The sequence below is a fragment of the Charadrius vociferus genome, unplaced genomic scaffold (assembly GCF_000708025.1).
Source record: "Charadrius vociferus isolate BGI_N301 unplaced genomic scaffold, ASM70802v2 scaffold394, whole genome shotgun sequence".
Taxonomy (NCBI): domain Eukaryota; kingdom Metazoa; phylum Chordata; class Aves; order Charadriiformes; family Charadriidae; genus Charadrius; species Charadrius vociferus.
In genome coordinates, this window is record NW_009647947.1 from 154,166 (window position 1) to 171,909 (window position 17,744).

A 17,744-nucleotide genomic window follows, 5' to 3' on the forward strand; every position below is an offset into this window, starting at 1 on the left:
AATGAGCTAAGGAAAAACCACTCTTGGACCACGACTGAGTATATTCTGTCTTTGGCAGCTATTTGAAGTGAGAAACTCTTGTCTTGGCTACTGGAGAGGAAATATTTTGCAATTTCTTTTGATACAGTGATTACTGTTCTGCCTCAGTATTGCTGTCTTCTGCCCTACTTTATTTGTAGGATTGGCTCCTTCCCTTTTGTGCTTGCCTTTACTCAAGCAACAGTAGGGTGAAGCCGAGATGATTTAGTGATGTTCTTGCATCAGGGTTCTGACTAACATCTGTGAAACTCAACAGTGTTGTTAATTGTATTCTACTGCTTGTGTAAACTATTAGTTATGATAGAGACCCTGGCGTTGTATGTCTGCAAACTCAAGCAGTACTGCATTGATTTTGGTTCATAAGCTTTTTTCCTGCTTTTTCTCAAAACCATAACAGTAATGCGGATTGGCACATTTTCGGCTGTTGATAGCTTCTGATCTTGCTAAAAAGGAGTTACATACACTCCCTGTCACTTGCCTACCAGGTAGTGTGAGTGTATTTTTAAACTTAACTCTTTCCATTGTTTTAAGCTCTTCGTCAACTTACCTGTAAGTTTTGGGGTTTGTAATTAATATTTTGTGAAGGACTTACTGTCTAAGCCTTCTGTTAGAATTTGGCTGCACTGACAATGGTCATGGACTTCAAGGGGATGATTGAAAATATCACAATTCATGGATGCCGAACATACTGACAGTACTTTTTTTTTTAAATTTTGGGTGAGGAATAATAACTTGTTAGAGATTCAGTATGAATTGTTTTTAATGCAAGTTGCTTGGTGTACTATTTGATGGAATTGGGCTTAAGCAAAATAATGCTATGGTAAAATGTCACAACTTAATATTTTGAGAAGCAAACATTAGCATACTGTTACTATAAAAAGATAATTTGAAGCATCTGTGATTCCTAAAGTCATGTTTTTAAAAGTGACCTATTTAAGCTGAAGATAATATATGTTACATGTTAAAGTGTTCATAATCATTTGGTTAATAATATGTGCCATAATCCATTTATGAGTGCTTTGCAAACTGTGTTTCAACATATCTTAACTGGTCTTCTCTAAACATAGTCATTTTTATCTTAAAGATTTCATCATTTGTGGTTGAGAATTTGCATGCTTCTAATTCATGATGCCATCAGGCTTGCTTTTATTACCTCTGCTGTATGTTTGTACACTTGTTTATACATAGTATTTACCATTTATTTTTCTGGCGTATACCCTTTCAAGAGGCATGTGTACAAAATGTATAGCATGACCAAGGCTGTGTGCTTCAACAACCATCACCAGTTAATGAAGACTTTCTACAATCATTAACACTTGTCAGCTTCCTTATTTTTGTTTTGCCTAAAGGCTCAGATGAGGAAAGAAGCTTACCTGGGTTTTCTGTGCTTGAATAAAATATAGCAGGAGCCTTAACGCAGCTTACTCTTCAGAATTATACTTCTAACAGGCTGAGAGGGGGGGACTGGTGACCCATCTGACCACACTCAGCATGTGGTTGCAACTACAGTGGATGCACTGGGAAAGTGTGTCCAGGCCAGGGGAAAGAAGATTGGGAGCAGGAGAAGTGGGACCATCTCTTTTGTGAGCAGCTTGTGTCTGTAGTACCTTAAAAGTGAAAAGTTTCACCTAAGTTTCGCACACCGAGCCAGTTCTTAGCAATTCGAGTAAACTATTGGGAGCACTTGTCCCATGCCAGCTTTGGGAATGCCACGACAAGCGCAGCTGAATAATAGAAGTCAGAATTAGTGCTCTGCAGATACCCTGGCTGTAAAGACAGTTCACAATTTTGTAGTGGTTTTGTTTTGGGGTGTCTTTTTTTTTGTTTTTTTGTTTTTTTTTTTTTTTTTTGGTTTTTTTTTTTTTTTTTTGGTTTTTTTTTTTTTTTTTTTTGCCATGAACCAAAGCTGCTTTCCCTTTGTAGCTCTAGAAGGTCTTCTGATATAACAAGCAGCATTCTTCAGCAATGGACTTTTGTACTAGGGTGGTGGGTATACATGTGTGCATATATATATATAGAATAGTGATTCAAAAAGGAGGCAAAAAAAGTACATTGTTCAGGTTTTTATTTTGCTTTGGTGTCTGCAGGATTGCTAATTTAGGTCTCATTACTCAGGTTTTTGAGTGATTATTTGGGGTTTTTGGCATAGAAATACATTGGAGAAAAGACACAGGAAGTCAGTACCAACATTCAGAGTCTGTTGTTTGTGTATGGCTATCACTGAACATTAAGCAGTTCATACATTTTCTGAAGGGGCTTTATGAGCACAAATTGCAAGTCATGTAGCATTCCAGCTCTTACACATGAAAATATTTTTCCTCTCAATTTGAATTTATGTAATTCATCTACTGGAGCACTGGAGTCAATGTAACAGTCATCAAAAAAAAAAAAATCAAACTCTAACTTACATTGTAATAGATTTAATTCCTTAAAATACTATTTAGTATCTTGAAATAAAATTGATTTGAAATAATGAGAAAGAAAAACCATAATCGTGTTTTGGTTCAGTCATCAGAAAGCACAGTTCTGAAATCTCTGGCTGTAATAAAGTTGAACCTTGAACTTTTATGCGTAAGTAAAATGATTAGAAGAATATTTTTTGAAACCTGTTACAGCATCCTAACAGCATTAGATTGCATTACATTAGATGTACATGTAGTTTGAATTCAAATTCCAGTCTCTTTCTCTTCATAGTTTTTTGTCTGTAGGAATTTAAATCTCTTCTTTGATACTGACTTGCTAAAATGGTTAATTCAACTTGTGATGGTTTTATAAAATAGTCTGCCGGTAGTTTGAAAAATTTTGTAAGGAATTATTTTTTTTTATTTAGTTAGAATTCTAGTGTATAAGAGCATTAAAAGATAAATAGTCAAAACCATGAACTTTATATTGTTTGCAACTGAAATACTGATGGATTTTTTAGAATAACTAGTTTTTCACACATAATAGAGTAGAGAAGGCTCAGTGGTATTTGAAGATAAGTGATCCACAGAAGTTACAAAAAAAATAAATACAATATCAGTGCCTGAAATGTTGTCTTTATCTTCAGCTAAACTAGGATAATTTTTTTTAATTGTGTGTTTCTTTACTTCTGAATGATCAAAACTGAATTTTGGCTGTTCTGAAATGATCTAATGCATATTTTCTGGTTATGTCCTGCCTTTATCAATAGCTGTTGTCTCATAATTATGATGCTTTTAATAGTGTGGAAAAACTGAGTAAAATCGTGCAACGTTCTTGACCTTACTACTTGATTTATTTTCGTTTTCCTGCTTTTTGCATTGAATGACAGCTGCTAGCCGGGATGATAGCAGAACCTGCTTTTCTCTCTGAGTATACTATCTTTGCTTTGGATGCCACCAAACAACCTAAGCCACAGAGTGACGGTGTGGTGAGTCCTCCCACCCCTCTTAGTGATGCTTTTAGCAGGGGGAGGAGAGTACTGTACTAGAAGGCAATCCTAGTGTTGCTTGTGGCTTGTTCTCACAAAGGCATCTATCTTAACTACCCTGTTGCTAACCCTGCACTAAATTTCACGGAGGTAGTACCTGATAGCTCCTGGCTGGTGTGCTGTATGATGTGAATTTATTGTAGCATAAAAAAAAATAACACATTTTCTGTTACACAGGTAACCATACTCTACACAACTTTTAGATAATTGTGGCACACGTTTGTATGTTTGTGGCTTAGAATTCATTAATGGCGTTGAAAGTCTTCATTTTTATGTATGTCTATGTATTTCAAGATGATATGATAAACATTGAGATTGTTTTTCACTAAAAATTACATGCTTTTTGCTGTGTACAGCGAAAGCCTCACAATGTCGTTTACTACTAATGGTAGCAGGAAATAATTGTCTCATATAGACACTGGAATTCAGCTACTTTTAGTTGGTACCCTGGCAGCTATTATTGTGAGGATAAGTAGTCTTTTAATAATTAGATTTTATTTAAAATACATATTTATTTGCCTGGAAATGTTGTTTTCATAGTTTACAAGTGGGAGAAGGTCAGTGAGAAGAGAAAGAATGGAGAAAAAGAAGCAGGCACAGGAAGGAAAGCAGCCTTCTACTTTCTAACACATGCATGTACAAAGCTGTATTCTCGTTGTTGTCACAGGACTGGGATGGCATCTTTCACATGCTTCAAGAGGCATGGCCTTCCTGAGTCCATTGTGATTCAAACAGTTTTTTAGAGTTCCAATTCATCCTTGTACTTCATGGTTATCTTGCTTTTCCAGTTTAGCGAGTGCTTTTTTTTCTGCTCATGCAGAGGCTGAAAATGACAAGTCACTGAAAGCTGTAACAGGATAGAAATTTGGTAAGCAGGTGGACATAGCACAGCACACTATGTTGTGCTGCACTTGTCTCTCAAGCTATGCAAGACTGGACTGAAACAGTGATTGAAAAGGTGATCTGTGGAAAGTCTTGATTTGTTGTAAAGGGTTATGCTTGTTCAGAGCGTGCCCTTAGAGCACAGATTCATTACTAGCTCAGTCACGGTATTCTCAAGATTGAACTTTTTGATGGGGAGCAAAGAGGATATTCAGACCGTACTGAAATCTATAGTTTTGAAATAGTTACTAGATTGTTATTTTTTTTTCAGTTCTAGGGATTTTGGCCACATTCCAGGTCCAGTGATCACTATTTAAAGTTTCACTGCAAATTTAATTAAGGTTTTCTACACTTCCAGCAGTTAAGTTGTGGGCTGTTTTTCACTACACTACAGAATATCCCTAGTACAGTTGCATTTTGAAAAACGTATTTCTGTGAATGCTGAAATGTTGTCTTTGTTGTCTTTTAATATATACTTTAGTGGCAGGAATCACTGACTTGCATATTTATATACAAGACTGCATACAGAGCAAATAATTATAATGTAAGAGTTATCATTAGTGTGTTACTAGTGTGTATTAATAATACGTTACCTGTAAAACTGAGTTTGTTTTCTCAAGTTTTTGAAAGCTCTAGAGCTGTACTCTCATAGTAAGAACTGAGGGGAGAAGACAATGATATAAATGTTTATAGGGAAAAGGGGTGCTGATTATATACAAATATATATTTAAAAAACAATTTTCTACATTTGGGAAACCTAGGTAAACTGAACATGCAGGAGAGGGAAAGTTGCTTAAGTTAATTCTGCTAAAACAGACCAGTATTTTAACAGTGTATGTGCAAGTGTTGTCTGATCCAAGAGAGTGAGCGTCATAGAGAAGTGATTGTAATTGTGGATTTTTTTTGGCATAGATGAAGTTAGTATAAAGTCTTTACTAACTAAGATGCATGGGTTTTGTTGCGTGAAGAAACAGTTCAAAAATTCTTGGACAGAGAGGTCTTTTTAAAGGAAAATTAAAGGAAAATGAGGGAAGAAAACATATACTAAGTTCTCTTTCCTTCCTCCATAATTTACGTGATTTTGGAATACCTGAGAATGAGGGAGAACAGTAAAATGTTCTTAAATGCAGATATTTAAGTTTTCACTCTTTAGGCTTATGAATCTGTTTATACCTTTCAGAAGTAAATAAGATTAATTAGTTTGCATTTCAGAAATAGGGAAGTAAGGAAGGACTGGTGTCACTAAGACACCCTAGTGTCCTCCAGTTAAAACTGAGCTCTGGTTTATACATCTTAACAACAAAAAGCAACCTTTTTATTAGAGATTATAGTTATAGCTCTCTTTGGATAGTGATATAGTTGTGTATGTTCTATGGGTTCGTGGAGAAAGACTTCTGTTGGTCTCCAGAAACCCTCATGTAACTAACCCTGCTGGTTTCAAGACTTTCAAAGTGCCAGCCTATGCTTTGTGAGTCTAGTTTTGCTGAAACGTCTCTTAATGCTTATGAAAGTCTAGGGCTTTTAAGCTCTTCAAAGCCTCTTGAATCTGTACTTATATTTAGCAACTTCCATTCATGCTTACCTTTCACTGTGCAGACACCAGAATATGACCCTTTGCCCTAGAGCACAGTGACTTAATATTGCAGCAGTTGGATACCTGTGGTGGTCCGGTTTTTATACAAAGATTACCAGTGTATCTTTTTTATGCTTTATGCCAATAGAAAGGCTAATCCCAAATGCAGGTTCTACTTTTGTTCACAGAGATTGAATACAAAGATGTCAGCACAATTAGTAGAAAAATTTTAAAAGTGGCACCATTTAGTTTCAAAATGGCATTTTTTTAAGGATCTTCACAGATCCTTAAATGGCAGCTTTTTGAGGATCTTCACAGAAAAGTACAGCATCCATAGGTTTTCTTTATTCATAAACACCTCATTAGATTTTAATCTGCTTAATCTTGTGTTTCAAAATTGATCTTAAATATTATTAAATTATTCTTATGAATTAGATGTACAAACCCTCTACAGTTTCCTTCAGTTCTTTTTATGGGTATCAGAATATATAATTTTTGAAATAAGTGTTTGTAGTTAGTTTGTAATTCTCAGTAAAGTAGTTTTCTTCCTCTGTTGTCAGTCCAGTACTAGCACGGTAGGTGCTTTGTAAATCACAGAGCAGAAGATAAATCTTCATTTGTATTACCCTTACTATTAACTTTCCAGTTAGGAAGTGAAAAAGAACAGGTGATGGAGCTGAGAATAAAATGTAGGAGTGCTTTAGTTTAAAACCCAGTAAGAGCTCATAATCCACTAGGAGTAAATCCACTGCAACAGGATAGTGCTCTGAAGCAGAATGCAGATTTTGTTCGAGCCAGGTGAAGCGCAATTTCCAAATCCAAACAGATTTTTTGTATGGCTGGTTATTGCTCATTTCGCTTTGTCTGAATCTGTGTGACTGCACATTTCTCTGGCTTCCGTAACTGTCTGGATTTCTTTTTCTTCTGTGGTGTTTTTGTACTTCTTTAAGTTTGCTCTGTGTCAAACCTTTCTGAAGCCCTTTTACACTGAATCATTCCTCTTCAATATTTGTTTGTGTGCTTATCTGCATATCTGCACAGTAGAAGCTGTGGGTGTAATCACGTAGCAGATACATGGGTGATTATGATTGATATTTTAGTTGTATACACACCTTAGATTTTACAGCTTGCATATAACTGTCAGGGTACATCTTGATTAAAAATTAAAAATCACACTGCTTTTAGCTGAATTCCTCGTACTTTGTTTGGTATGTCTCAGTGCTTTGCATCTCTTGGAAAAAATTTGTATCCAAGATGGTTTCTAGCATATTTTGCTACTTCAGTTTGACGCGGTTTAAGCACTGGAAAACTGTCTGGATTTGTACAGGTGAGAAAACACCTGAACACAGGACATAGGAAAAGCAGGATAGACAGACTAGGAACAAAAATGTCTCAACTCTGTTTAAAAAAAACCCAAACCAAACCCAACCCACAAAAACCCAAAACCCTAACCTACCCACCCACCCAACACTATTGTTTTCTGTTGCATTGGTTTTGGTTTTTTGGATGGTTGGTTGGTTTGTTTTTCATTGTTTGGGAGTGCAGATGAATGTACAAGTGAAATTCTGCACAGGGTGTTTTTTCTGAAAGTCTAATTTTCTTCCTGTGCTTGTTTGGAGTCTTAAACAGCCTATTACCAGCACTTTTTCTCCAGGTAGTTTCCTCCACCACCACCCCACCCCCTGTAAATGTACTTAAAGAGAGAAAGACAGTATGATTCCGCTGTTACTCACATTGGCTGTAAACAACACCGGTCATCAATTAGATTTTTCCTGCTATCATTTTGTCTTTTTGGTGTTTCTTTGATTTGTGCATAAATGTTACATAAACAATCATTATGAATAACTTAATTGGAGATGTCAGCATTTGCAGATGTCTCATACTAATCCACGCACACATAGCTGCTTTGTAGTTCTGTATATTGCAGCAATCTGTTTTGAATTTAACAAACTAGCTTGTTTGCATGAAGACATCTTAATAAATATTCAAAAGAAAGTACTAAAAACACCGGCAAGGAAAAAGCACAGATGCTATTTGTAGGAATCAGTGAATTACAGTCCTCGTCGTCTATTCCTTCTAACAGTTGTTTTTCCTCTTGTAGAGCTTAACTAAACAACCACTTCCCAGATCCACGGAAAACAATGGAAGTGGACCAGCTTCCCCGCAGGTATGGGGAGGGTCTGGGGAGGGTTTCCACCTTCAGTGCTGTGTTGTCTTTGTGTTATGTTGGCTTAAGTGCCCAGTATCTATCTTCATCCAGGAGTAGGGATGACAAGTACTTGCCTGCCAGGACACCAAGGTGTTTTGTTTGTGTATAATCCCATTAGCTGGCATTAAGTGTTGTCACTGATGCGTGGAGCTTCTTTTTGTAGGGACAGGTTAGCAGGATCTGACGGCGTGCTGCAGGCTGCCTGCGTTGAGGTGCTTCTCATTGCTCACGGACGCAGCCAGCACGGGATACGGAGCATTAACCTCACTGTAAAAAGTAGAGGGCATATTGCGTGGCTAGAAAGCTAGTTTCTAGCTGATGGAAAACAATTGACACGGTTAAAAAATTGTCACTAGTGATAAAGGTGGAGGTCATCCTTCAGTATGTCTCAGAAAAAGTTTAGCTTGCGGGAGTGGGATTAGCAGTGGCCTCTAGCACGTGTCCCAGCATTTGATTGTGAGGGCAACATCGCGCAGTAATGCTTTCAAGTCACTTCTGTAGCACTAGCAGTATACAGTACCATAGCACAGAACCTTTTGTTTTAGAACAGTGTAAGTACTTTTGCTGCATAAATCAATAATAGCATCAATAATAGCATTTTATGTAAAAGTCATAAAGCCATTTAAAATAAAATAAAAAAAAAAGAAGACGACAGCATGCTAGAACTATCTTACAAGGACTTTTACAATAAATTTGTTCTCTTAATCATAGGAAAATATCTTTGTGTCTTTGAGCTAATACATCAAGAAGTGAGTCACAATCTTTTTTTAAATTTGGGACAACAGTAAATGCAACTGTTTAGTTATGTATTCTTCACTTTTTAAAGGGGTTACACAGAAATACATTATTTTAGGACTTTAAATAGGAGCTGTAGTTTATTGGATTTAGTCGTTGTCTGAAATTGCCCACATCTGGACGTTGCATGCTTGATTTTTCTGCACAAGGAGATGATTCTTCTAAGGGAGTGGTAGCTATCTGGTGTCATGCATGTGTTAGGCAGCAGTTGTTACTTTGCCCAGGTCTGGTCTCTATTTCCTGGGCTTTAGTGTGTCTTTCTGCCTAAAAGTAGTGTAGGAGTAATTATTTGCTTTGAATTTTTGCAGCTGAGTGACACTCAGTCTTTTGCCCAGAGGCTTCAGCTCCGAGTTCCCTCCATGGAGTCTTTGTTTCGAAGCCCGGTAAAAGAGTCGCTGTTCCGCTCTTCTTCTAAGGAGTCCCTGGTACGAACTTCTTCAAGAGACTCATTGAATCGGCTGGACCTGGACACAGCCGGTCCCACCTTTGATCCACCTTCCGACATTGAAAGTGAAACGGAAGAGCCTCCGGGAAATATGGACAACCTCAGCAAAGAGCAGTTGCTTCAGCGACTGCGCAGAATGGAGCGCAGTTTGGGCAACTATAGGGGGAAATACTCAGAGGTAGGCAATGTTGTTACTGACTTACCTGGGCAGAGAGGTGAAAAGATGAGGCTAACAGATACGGCAGTAATGGATAATTGTTTTGTTTCCCTGTTTGGAGCAAATGGGTCAACTTAGAGCTAACATGGAAGTTCAGTTATTGTTGTAAGTCTAGTTATTTTTTGGCCTAGATAGCCAAATGTTTTGCTGATATTAAAATGTGGAAATCGTTCTCTTGTTTGTAAATAATTTCATGTTGTCAGCAATAGACTTTAATTAGTACGTACTCATACAAAGTGGGCCTATGATGGTTTCTGCTGAAAGCCTGTAGCAAGTGATGGAGTTCAGTACAGAGGTGAGCACGGCTTGTACTCGCATGACAGCAAATTTACTTTCCTTCTGAAACTTCTTCTTGAAGTACACAATGTATGTTCCATGTACACTCAATGGGCAAGCATTTTGTTTTCAATAAATAAGTTCTGCTCCCCATAATTTCCAGGTATTCCCTGGAAGGAATTCATTCAAGGACTATTTCTTTTGCTATTTTAGTGAAAATCAACGATATGAGTAGTTTTACTACTCATTTTCTAAATAGTTGGGAAAAGTAAAGCTTTCCAAGTGCTGGATATTTTTTTTTTTGCAGTATGTGTGTGTTTTGCATTTAAAACTATCCATTTGCACTGTTTTTCACAGTTCTTTAAATATTTGCTGCCCTGAAATACAAAAATTCCTGTGCAGACTTTTGGCTGTTACTGTCAAAATCCCTGGAATCGAAAACGATGTATAAAGCAATTACAGTATTCAGCATACGCCTGAAAAAACATTTGTCATCCATTATTTCAGAAATTGTTGTCTCCCGTTATTTTTTCATTCTCTTCTGGCTAGTATGATAAGATACATTTTTTTTAAAAAGTTTATGTAAACAGTGTTGCCAAAATGAAAATTCTTCAGTTTGTAGGTTTGTTTTGGTTTGGTGTGTTTTGGGGTTTTTTTGGTGTAGTCTGCTGAGCAAGTCTTAATTTTCTCTATCAAAAAGGTCTGGGGTTTTTGTGGTTTTGGGAATTTCTTTAATGCAGTTGCAAAAAATTGTTTTGCTGGAGCTTGGAAGAAAGTAGTTTCAATATGTAACAAGACTTTAAATGAGAAAAAAACTTTACATCTTAAAGTAGGATACAAAGTTAGCATCTCAGAATATATGATAGTTTTAGTTTTCCTTTAAGTATGACTGAAATTAAAAGCAATTTTGAATTCTGAAAAATCCTAATTTATTTTAAATAAGAATTTGAAGCAGTCTTTTGACTCAGAGATTTCTGGTTTTTGTGTTTTGGATTTGTTTTCCTGTAATTTTTCAGCAATTTGAAAACAGAATATTCTAGTTTCAAGTGCCATTATGCAACTTCAGCTTTGGACAGCTTAGGCAATTATGATCCAATTTTTAATTAAACTAACTTGTGCAGTTACTCATGGGCTCCTTTTGTCAGCTTACAATGAGAAATATTGTCTACTTCCAGTCTGTCTGCTGGGTATATGCAAAGCACATGGGATGAGAACATTCAGTATTACACAGACCTTTTTTTGCTAGACTTGTAAGTGTATTTTTTAATCCATATTCATTGTAAAATGAATTTTAGTTAAGCTCTCTAGGACGTGTACCCTTACAAACGCACATCCCTGCAGAGTAGCTGTCTGGGATGTAACTTTCTGATACAGTTGGTTTTTTGACTGCCTGTATTGAAGCATCGCTGTTCTTAGAGGGTTTTTTAGGCTTTAGTTTTTTTAACACATTGGAGACATTTTATAAATGGAAAAAGGAAACATTGAGAAAATTTAAGTATGTTTCTGTCAGAAAAGCTTTCTCAAGTGAAGAGTTTGAAAATGCAGATAGTGATGCAACTAAGCAAATTATTTTGATAGCTGTAAGCAGATGCATTATCATCTTTATATCTGATTTCTGTATTTTAGCTGGTGTCTGCTTATCAAGTTATCCAGCGGGAGAAGAAGAAGCTACAGGTAAGTGTTATGTTTAATCCTCTCTTACATGAATGCTTTTCTGAATCTTAAAATGTGTAGTGCAAGTACAGATTTGGTTTTCAGTGCGTTGTGTGTGTGTTTACACAGTATGTTGTGTACGTGTGTGTGTGTGTAACAAAAGACTCGTTCTTCGCTGGGATTTCTAAGGTAGCCAAGCTAATTTTGGTTTGTCAGAATAACTGAAGCTATTGTACTCCAGCCTTTTTTATTGCATCAGCTGAATTCAGGTGATAGATTGCCAACGCGCAGGTGGCAGTTTATGATAATACTTACACATCAAGTTTCACTGGAAAGAGAAATACAAATCATGAGTGCTTCTGCTGAAATAGAATTCTATAAATTTATTTATAATTTATATAAAAGTTACATTTAATACACCTGATGTTTATTCTTCCTTTTTTTCAAGGGCATTCTGAGTCAAAGTCAGGATAAAGCACTTCGCAGAATTGGAGAACTGAGAGAGGTAATTTCCTCTATTGCTCGAACATTTACTTTATACCGCACATACATAGGATCTTTCTCTGCCTAGCTTTTGATTTTTTTGTTCAATTTGCAAAATATTTTCTATCGCACAGCAGGGGTTTTTACTGCTTGTTTGTATTTGTTTATACGGGTATTTCTCTGGCTTGTTTCCCATTCAGCAGCTTATTGTCTTACTCTAAGACAATTCATCAGTTCATCATACTGACTGAACTGCTTTTCTGTTCATTGTGGAATAGGTAGAAACGTGTGTGGTTCCTGCACTATTGTTAGGCCTAGCAGTAGATGTCCCTGTGCAGTTTGTTGTTCTTCTAGTATTGAGAAGTACTAAAATTAGGCAAATACAAGTAATAGACACTTTATAATAAAAAATTTTAATGACTATCAATAAAAAAATTTAGGATCAAATTTTACAAATACACCTTGATCTCAGTTACAATATTTACATTGTTTGTATGAATTTGCAGTATAGTTTGATTTCAGTCATAAAATTAGGTAGGTTGTATTATGATTATTGTCTCCTTAGGTTATAATGAAATTAAAAAGAGAAGCTCTAATGTATTTAGTATTGCTAATAAACACATTGGGCTTAATTAAAAGACATGTACAAATTATTGGGCAGAGCAAGTTCACAAAAGCCATATTATCAAACCCTGCTGAAGCAGAATGTGGAGCTGAAGCCTTTTTACTGCCCCAAGAGCCAGTGCAGCATCAGGTTCGGAGATGGGTCTTCGCGGACCGCTCTGTCCATGATAATACCTCACTTGGGAGCTGGGTACCAGCTCGCTCAAAGCCACAGGCTTTTTCTGTGTCTGCACTCCTGCTTTTTGGCATGCGCTGTGCCAAGCAGCAGCGCTGGCACGTGGAGGTTGCAAGAGCCGTCAGACCGTGCCGAGTCCCACCTTTGCCTGGAGGCAGACTAGCTCCAGGCAGCTGGGCATCTTGCCTGCAGACAGGAGCCAGGGTCGGTCCCTTGAAGGCAGGGGACAGCAACTGCGAGCACCTGGACGTGCGTGTACCCAAGGCTCATGCTCACCTGCAAGGGGCTGCCCCTGTGTGACCAGTCGGGCAACCAGTCATTACGAAGGAGGTCACTGGCAAATTGCGGGGCACTCTTTTTCAGTGATGTGGGGTGTAATCCAGGTAAGCAGATGGTGAATTGTGTGCGCCAGCATTTTCATTCAGATCTGTGCCGCTTATACCTCGGCAGCTGAGGACGGTGCGCCAGAGCGCTGGGTGTGCCGTGCTGGTCTGAGCCAGAGCTTGCGCCTGGGCTGTTGCCGTGTCCTAAACTAAACTCTCAGCCCATAGCAAGGGAAAACACACAGCGTTACTTGCCGATGCTTTGGGTTTTTTTTTTTCCAGTTCGTTACAAGGTCAAAATGAAGGAAGCTTATTCCATGTTAAGTCTATATCCGCATGCTCCAGTAGGTTTAGTTTTCGAGTTTATTAGTACTTGGTAAATTTTGGAAGGCATATACCAGAGTTAAAGCTTTTGATCATGGAAAAGGGTTGGACGTGTGCGTACTTACTTTTCACTACTTCTGTCATAATCTGGCTGAATCATATATGTATATGTTATATATATATCTATCTCTGATTTATATAACTGTAAACTTTTTATATACATTTGGCATAGAATTTAATTCTTACAAATCTTGTAGATTTAAAGTTTCCTTCAAATCTAACACTGAAATTCTTTTTTCTTAATTGAAAAACTTCCAGAACTAGTTTTTTAGAAGCCCAGGTGTTACAGCATTAGGTAAAACAGACTTAAAAGAAAAATTACAAATAAAATGGTTCGTTTCCATTGTGGAAGCTAAAATGGTACAAAATAGCTCATTCACTGATGTAATAATTTGTTATCAGAAATTAATTTTAAAAATCCTTTTATTCATCATACAGTCCACTTTCCCCATAAATATGTTGAATCAGACAAGTTTCTTCTAAGAGGGCAATATAAGAATAAAATAAGTCTCCTTTGAGGCCAGGTTGACAGTGTGAAGTAGTCCCTGGAAATCAATGTGTCTTTTGCTTATCTTAGTGTTTTCCTGTTAAAAGTAATTCCTCGACTGCAATCTTCGAGCAGTCTTTAGTGTTCTCCTTCTCAGGTAAGGATCAGAAGGGACTTTGGGATCTGAAGAGGACTGTTTCCCTGTTAGTTTCTGTAAATCTCTTTGGCACTTGTTCTTGCACTGATTTGCTTTGGTTTGCTTGGAAGGAATTGCTTCTAAAGCTCAGAAGCACGAGGCAGAAGTGTGATCAGTAGCTGTTGAGAACCCAAGGCAATGCAGGGTTGAAAAGTGAATATAGTTACTTGCGAAGAGAGAGCAGTTTTCCCGGTGATGCCTTCCAGCTCTGTCCTGCCTGTTCGTGGCTGAGGCAGGCTCAGCTCCCACAGCTGCAGTTCTCAAAGCTGGTATCAGGCTCAGCTATGACAGCCAGAATTCACTGTCGGAGGGTAAGAGAGCATAAAAGTGTGATTCAGAGTTGGGGTAAAGCAGCACAGGAAGCACCCCATGCCCTGTGTTGTCTCTTGTTTGCTTTTTTCATTTTTTCTTTCGCTTTCTATCATCCTCTATCTTTGCCTGGCTAACAGAACCCATGTTTATGAGTGGTGCTTGCTTTTATACAAGTGATCTTTGCAGAATAGTGGTCACAGAAGTGTTAGTTACCTGGGGTAAATCACTGGGAATATATATATATAAGGACGGAGTAAATAAATAAAAAACAAAAAACCCCACAAGTTTGGGAAATTTACAATGCCTGCATGACGTGTATGGTTCTGATTCTCTCAATAAGCAGTCAGATGTGGATTAATTTAACTTTCAGTACATTTATTTTCTATTAGAACAACAACTATTTTAAAAAATGAAAATATTTAAACTTTAAAGCATAGGAAGTAATTGAAAGAAACCGCCATCAGGCAGTGTTTTATAAGATTATGTAGATGTAGATTCTACTAATGCATTTAGGCAACGTGTACAAGTTCTTAAAGGTGTTCAACCAAACGTATTAAAGTAAGTAGTACATAAAGCCACATAGTTAAGTTCTTTGGCATTCTCTGGCTTTCTCATTTGAGACATGTTTGAGGAACAAAACCACCAACTTTCTGCCCCTATAAATGGCATTCAGTATGCTAGCATATTGAATGAGCATAAGAGACATTTACATTTCTGCTGTTTATGTTCACTTAGTTTGGTGGCTAAATGAAGAATCTACTGAAGTGCAGTCTTCAACTTCTAGGAGAAATGTGTGCATGGAAAACAGTTTTCAGGAGCAGGCTTGAAGTGATCCCTACACAAACTTATTTCTAGGAGGAAAGAACACTTGATAATTTTGCATTGAATCTAGACTCTTGCTGTTTAATACTGGTATTATTATGGGATGTTCTTATTTTGTGTGGAATGTTGTATAGTAAAAGAAATATCCACTTTATGGTTGTGTTCTGGGGTCACAACTGCGAAGAGATATTATTTCATAGTATTTTACAAGCCTTTTAAATTCACGTTTCAGTTTTCATTTGAGATGTGTTTATTTATGATTCTCAGGAGCTCCAGATGGATCAACAAGCTAAGAAGCATCTCCAAGAGGAATTTGATGCTTCCTTAGAAGAAAAGGATCAACTTATTAGTGTTCTGCAAACTCAGGTAACATGACTTACCCAACAGATGTAGTTTGAAATTGTTCTTCCTACTTTTTCTTTTTTTTTTTCTTTTAAATTATGTATTTCCTATAATGCATGTCCATGTTTTATTATAATTGCTGCAATATTGTAAAGCTTCTTGAGAATTTATGATTATCTAGAAATTAAGTGCATCTTTGTGGGAGAAGATACCTTTGTAAAATCTGACTTATGCTAAATAGGATTGTTTCATCTGCACTTAAATGCCTTTGTAATGTCCTTGTTATCAGGAACATAACATTGCTAATGTTTGACCTAAAATTGTTTTGGCAAAATTCATGTGTTTTGCCTAGTTGGTCTTTGTTTCTCCACTCACAATCATGCTATTTTTGTTAATTGGAAACATAATTCTGATTTGAAAAAATGCTAAAAGAATTAAGACAGCTTTTTCCTTTCTCTGTTTACTGATATCAGTTTTATTTAACACACTCTAGTTTTGCAGATGAAAACACGATCTACTTAGAATCCTTGGATTTTTTTAACAACAAAAATCATTTTGTTTAGGTATCGTTGCTGAAACAGAGGTTACAGAACGGTCAGATAGGCACTGAATTGCCTGATCCAAATATCCAGTCTGAATCACAAGTTCAAAGTCCAACAAAAGAAATCGGTACAGAAAATACTGTGGAACCAGGAAGCAATGGTAGGTATTGCAGCTTTGTCAAGAGATCTTGAATTTTGGGGAATAAGCCTGCTGTTATTTATGATGGAGTGACAATACTTAAGGCCGAATGTGTCATAGTAAGTATACATTTTCTAGAAGGAGAGAATTGTTTTGAAAACAACATGGCAGCTAGAAGACAGGGTAACTCTTCTAAGATAGTAAATTTTCATAAGAAATCAAACTGAAACATCTTGCCATTGTCAATAATGATGATAGTATTGTAATTAATGCTTTTGCCGGTAGGCATTGTTTCTATCCCCACTTAATGTGATTGAGAGATTCCATCCCCCATAAGCAAGGACCTATCCCTGGAGTTTGGAGGACACCAGTTGCCAGTCTATTATTTTTTTTCTTTCTCAGGAAAAAAGTCAAAGATCAATTTTGATATTCATGCTATTGAATAATCTAAGTGTTCCTACCATAAGGAGGTTATTTGAGTTATGGGACACCCAGTATTGTATATATTTGATTACCGAGCAAGGGATATTATAATGCTGCTAAATAATTAAAATGCCATTCATTGATATCCTTCATAAAAGGTGAGGTTCAGACAGAGGTGAACATGCATCTTGAAATGATCTTTGTCTAGACTCTGCCATGATTTTTGTACGTTAGGATGATATGAAGGGTTAGATCAGAGATTTTTCTTATCCAGCGTCATGTGTTTTGTAGTGTTCAGGAAGTAAAGTAAGTATCCAGTCCCTAAGAATTAGGGTTCAAGATGTTTCCTGTGCTGGAATCTGCTTCTGGACTACAGTGTGTAAGACTTACGGTTGTGAACTGAACCTTAGAATTTGTCTGATCCTGTTTTCATGCCAAGTACTCTTATAGCCTCCAGAGCATCAGAGCAGAACACACAGTAAAATATTACCCCATATGCTTGTTATACAGAGAGCAGTAAAGCTCAGAGAGATGCTAAATGTGGCCTTTATCCTGCTGAATGTAGTATTGCCGACCTGGATATTTTAGAATTAACATCATACCCAGCCCTGGGAAAGCAGAAGACTCTGTGCCTGGCACTTGATAGATGTGCTTTGCTTTGCATTTTTCCCTGCTTGTGGATATCCTGTTAGTAGCAGCAGGCAGGTTTACAAATCATGATGACTTCGTAATTGCATAGAAAACCTTATTGAATAATAGTTTGGGTTTGAAGCTTGCAGAGCAACAGAGGTTTTGTAAGCTAATTTGGGGTGAAAAACTTTTACTACTCTGTGTATGTGTAGCATGTTTCTGGGAGTTATGGTAGTCACTAGGAAGTTTTGCAGACTTTGCACAGCTTTCTTTAGCGACCAGTGAGGCATCTGCAATGTGAATGATGGATGCGGATCTATAT

At 37.1% G+C, this 17,744-nt stretch overlaps 1 protein-coding gene across 1 annotated transcript in view; it reads left to right on the forward strand.

Annotated features, from left to right (window-relative positions):
- Positions 1-3,343: 3,343 nt before the first annotated feature.
- The window catches only part of GOLGA4 (golgin A4), a 54,694-nt gene continuing 40,293 nt past the window's right edge, over positions 3,344-17,744 (forward strand). The window contains exons 1-7 of the mRNA XM_009883277.1: positions 3,344-3,430; positions 8,047-8,112; positions 9,258-9,572; positions 11,514-11,561; positions 11,989-12,045; positions 15,614-15,712; positions 16,252-16,390. Of these exons, the coding sequence (XP_009881579.1) occupies positions 3,344-3,430; positions 8,047-8,112; positions 9,258-9,572; positions 11,514-11,561; positions 11,989-12,045; positions 15,614-15,712; positions 16,252-16,390 (811 nt within the window). The remainder of the gene's footprint in view (positions 3,431-8,046; positions 8,113-9,257; positions 9,573-11,513; positions 11,562-11,988; positions 12,046-15,613; positions 15,713-16,251; positions 16,391-17,744) is intronic.